The sequence below is a fragment of the Benincasa hispida genome, chromosome 8, assembly GCF_009727055.1.
Source record: "Benincasa hispida cultivar B227 chromosome 8, ASM972705v1, whole genome shotgun sequence".
NCBI classification, from domain to species: Eukaryota; Viridiplantae; Streptophyta; class Magnoliopsida; order Cucurbitales; family Cucurbitaceae; genus Benincasa; species Benincasa hispida.
Window position 1 is genome coordinate 47,277,569 of NC_052356.1, and position 2,938 is coordinate 47,280,506.

Here is a 2,938-nt window from a genome sequence, read left to right on the forward strand (position 1 = left end):
TTCAAAATAAAACATTTGCAACAAAAGACTTTAAAATTAATAATATTTGGAGTTTTTTTATTAAAAACTCATAAGGAGTTTATCTAAAAACAGGTCTTATTAAAACACGAATTCATTACATAAGATACAGATTAACAGCTTCAGCCCAAAAAGATTTTGATAAATCAAATTCATTAAGCATGGAGTAGCTAATTCTTGTAAAGATCGATTTTCCTTTCTACAACACCATTTTGTTGAGGTGTTTTTGAGAGGAAAATCATGAGAAATTCCATTTTTTCACAAAATTCAAAAGAAGCATTTTCAAATTCTCCTCCATGATCACTTCTAATTTTTGAAATCATAAAACCTTTTTCATTTTGAATTCTTTTTGAAAAGCTAATAAAAGATTTTAAAGCTTCATCCTTATGAGATAAAAATAAAACCCAAATAAATCTAAAAAAATCAACTATAACAAACACATAATGTTTTCCACTTAGACTTGCAACTTTAGTAGGTCCAAAAAGGTTCATATGTAATTTTGGAAGACCTCTAACAAGGGATTTCTTAGAAATATTTGAAATTAAATGCATGCTAGCATGACTTGCCATAACCACGAATTCTTCATGCAATGCAAATAAACATTTATTTTCTACTATAGGACAATCTAATAGATCAATAGTATAAACATTTTTATCTCTATTTCCTACAAACAGAACTTTTCCATCACATGCATTTTCTATTGTACAATTTTTATCACTAAAAATTACTCTATATCCTTTATCACATAATTGACTAATACTTAATAAATCATGCTTTAAACCATCAACCAACAAAACATTTTCAATAAGAAAATTCGAACCATTACTAATATTACCTTTGCCAACAATCTTACCCTTTTTATTGTCACCGAAGGTAACGTATCCTCCATTTTTCTTTTCTAGGCATGTGAATTTTGTGTGGTCCCCAGTCATATGTTTTGAACATCCACTGTCAAGTACCACTTATTCTTTATGGATCTCAAACATACTAAGAGAATTAATTCTCAAGATGTAACCTTAGGTACTCAAATTTGGTTGGGTCCTTGGGGGTTAGCTAACAAAAATTTAGGAATCCATCTCTTTTCATTCATAATATTGATTTTTTCTTAAATTGCATGCATAAGCTTTATGACCATGTTTTCCACATGCATGACAAATAATAGAACCTTCTTTGACAAAGTAGTTTGTAAATTTCTTTTGTTTTTGGTGAGATTTATAACCTAAGCCACTTTTATCAAATATGCGTTGTTGCTTACCCATAATGATATACAAATTCTTTTTCCCATTTGTCAACTTTAAAAGAGTAGCTGAAATATTTTCATTTTTATTTTCTAATAATTTATACTCTTCTTTTAAAAGACAAATTTGATTTAGATAAATCTAGATCTTTTCCTAATGTCTCATTTTTCTCGTTTAGATTATCTAGCTCAATTAATAAATTATTGTTTTCAAGAGCTAATTTAGCATTTTTCTTCCTAAGAGACATATATTTGCAACTTAGTTTTTCAAATTCAATTTTAACTTCATTATATGCATCAATGAGCTAATCAAAAGTAAGGTTTTCAGGACTTACCTCATCATCGTCGTCGTCGTCGTCTCTAAAAGCCATAACGCACAAATTTGCTACTCCTTCCTCGCTTTCAAATTCGCTTTCATCGCTTTCGTCCAAAGTAGCTTTCATAGCCTTCCTACTCTTCTTTGAAATGGCTTTTCTTTGAGGATAGTCCCAGTTCACGTGTCCGGGCTTTTTGCATTCATAACAAATGATTGTATCTCTGTTGCTCTTTTCTCCTTTGCCTTCTTGATTGTTGACTTTCTTTGAGAAGTTCCTTTTCCTAAAATGCTTTTTGAACTTCTTGTTCAAGTAAGCGAACTCCTCATCATTTAGTTCAGCTTCAGTTTCAGAGTCCTCTTGAACTTGAGTGGACTTTAATTCTAGGTTCTTCTTCTTTTTGACATCTTCTTCCACATTGGCCTTCATGATTATCTCATGTCTCATGAGAGATCCAACGAGCTCCTCTAGTGGAAGTTTTGAGAGGTCTTTTGCTTCTTGGATCCCCGTCACCTTAGCTTCCCAACTCTTAGGCAATGATCTAAGAATTTTTCTCACATTTTCAGAGGTGGTATAAGATTTTCCTAATCCCTTCAAAACATTAACAATATTTGTGAACCTAGTAAACATTTCAGATATAGTTTCATTTGCATCCATTTTAAACAATTTATAATTATGAACTAACATGCTAATCTTTGACTCTTTAACTTGATTAGTTCCTTCATGAGTTACTTTAAGCATATCCCAAATTTCTTTAGCAGAATTACATGCAGAGATTTGATTAAACTCATTAGGACATAAAACACAAAACAGACAGTTCATGGCTTTAGCATTAATAGAAAACTTCTTTTTATCTTCATCATTAATCTTTTTTTCTTCCTTAGGAATATCTTTATTATCAACTATCTTAGTAGGAATTAAAGGACCATTAAAAACAATTTCCCATAGATTATAGTCAATAGAAATTAAATAAATTCTCATCCTAGTTTTCCACCATGCATAATTATTTCCATCAAACAAAGGTGGCCTAGTGGTAGATTGACCTTCACCATACCCATTTATTCCAGTAGTTGCCATAAGCTCGAATAATTAAGTTTTTTGAAAGAGGAAGAGAATATAATAATTTTTTTAAAAAAGATTTTTGCCAAGAGAAATACTTTTCTAAAATTTAGATTTTAATCAAAAAGATTTCAAAGATTAAGAAGTAGAGAAAAAAAATAAAGTTGTAATAACCAATTTTCAAGAAAAAAAATTTCTAATGAAAACAACTTTTAAAACTCAAATTTTCAAACTTTTTGCAAAAATTAGAAAAATTCCAGATTTAATAAGATTAAAAAACAAAATGTAAAATCAAGAAAAAAATACAAAA

The 2,938-nt window shown here is 29.5% G+C and overlaps 1 protein-coding gene across 1 annotated transcript; it reads right to left on the reverse strand.

Moving 5' to 3' along the window:
* Positions 1-1,560: 1,560 nt before the first annotated feature.
* LOC120084093 lies at positions 1,561-2,646 on the reverse strand. Its single transcript, XM_039039991.1, has one exon. It carries the CDS (start codon positions 2,644-2,646, stop codon positions 1,561-1,563), a length of 1,086 nt encoding a protein of 361 aa, XP_038895919.1.
* Positions 2,647-2,938: the final 292 nt, after the last annotated feature.

What these genes read in the sequence shown, in the direction of transcription:
- LOC120084093 (XM_039039991.1), bottom strand. Translation starts at nt 2,646, where the DNA reads ATGGCAACTACTGGAATAAATGGGTATGGTGAAGGTCAATCTACCACT.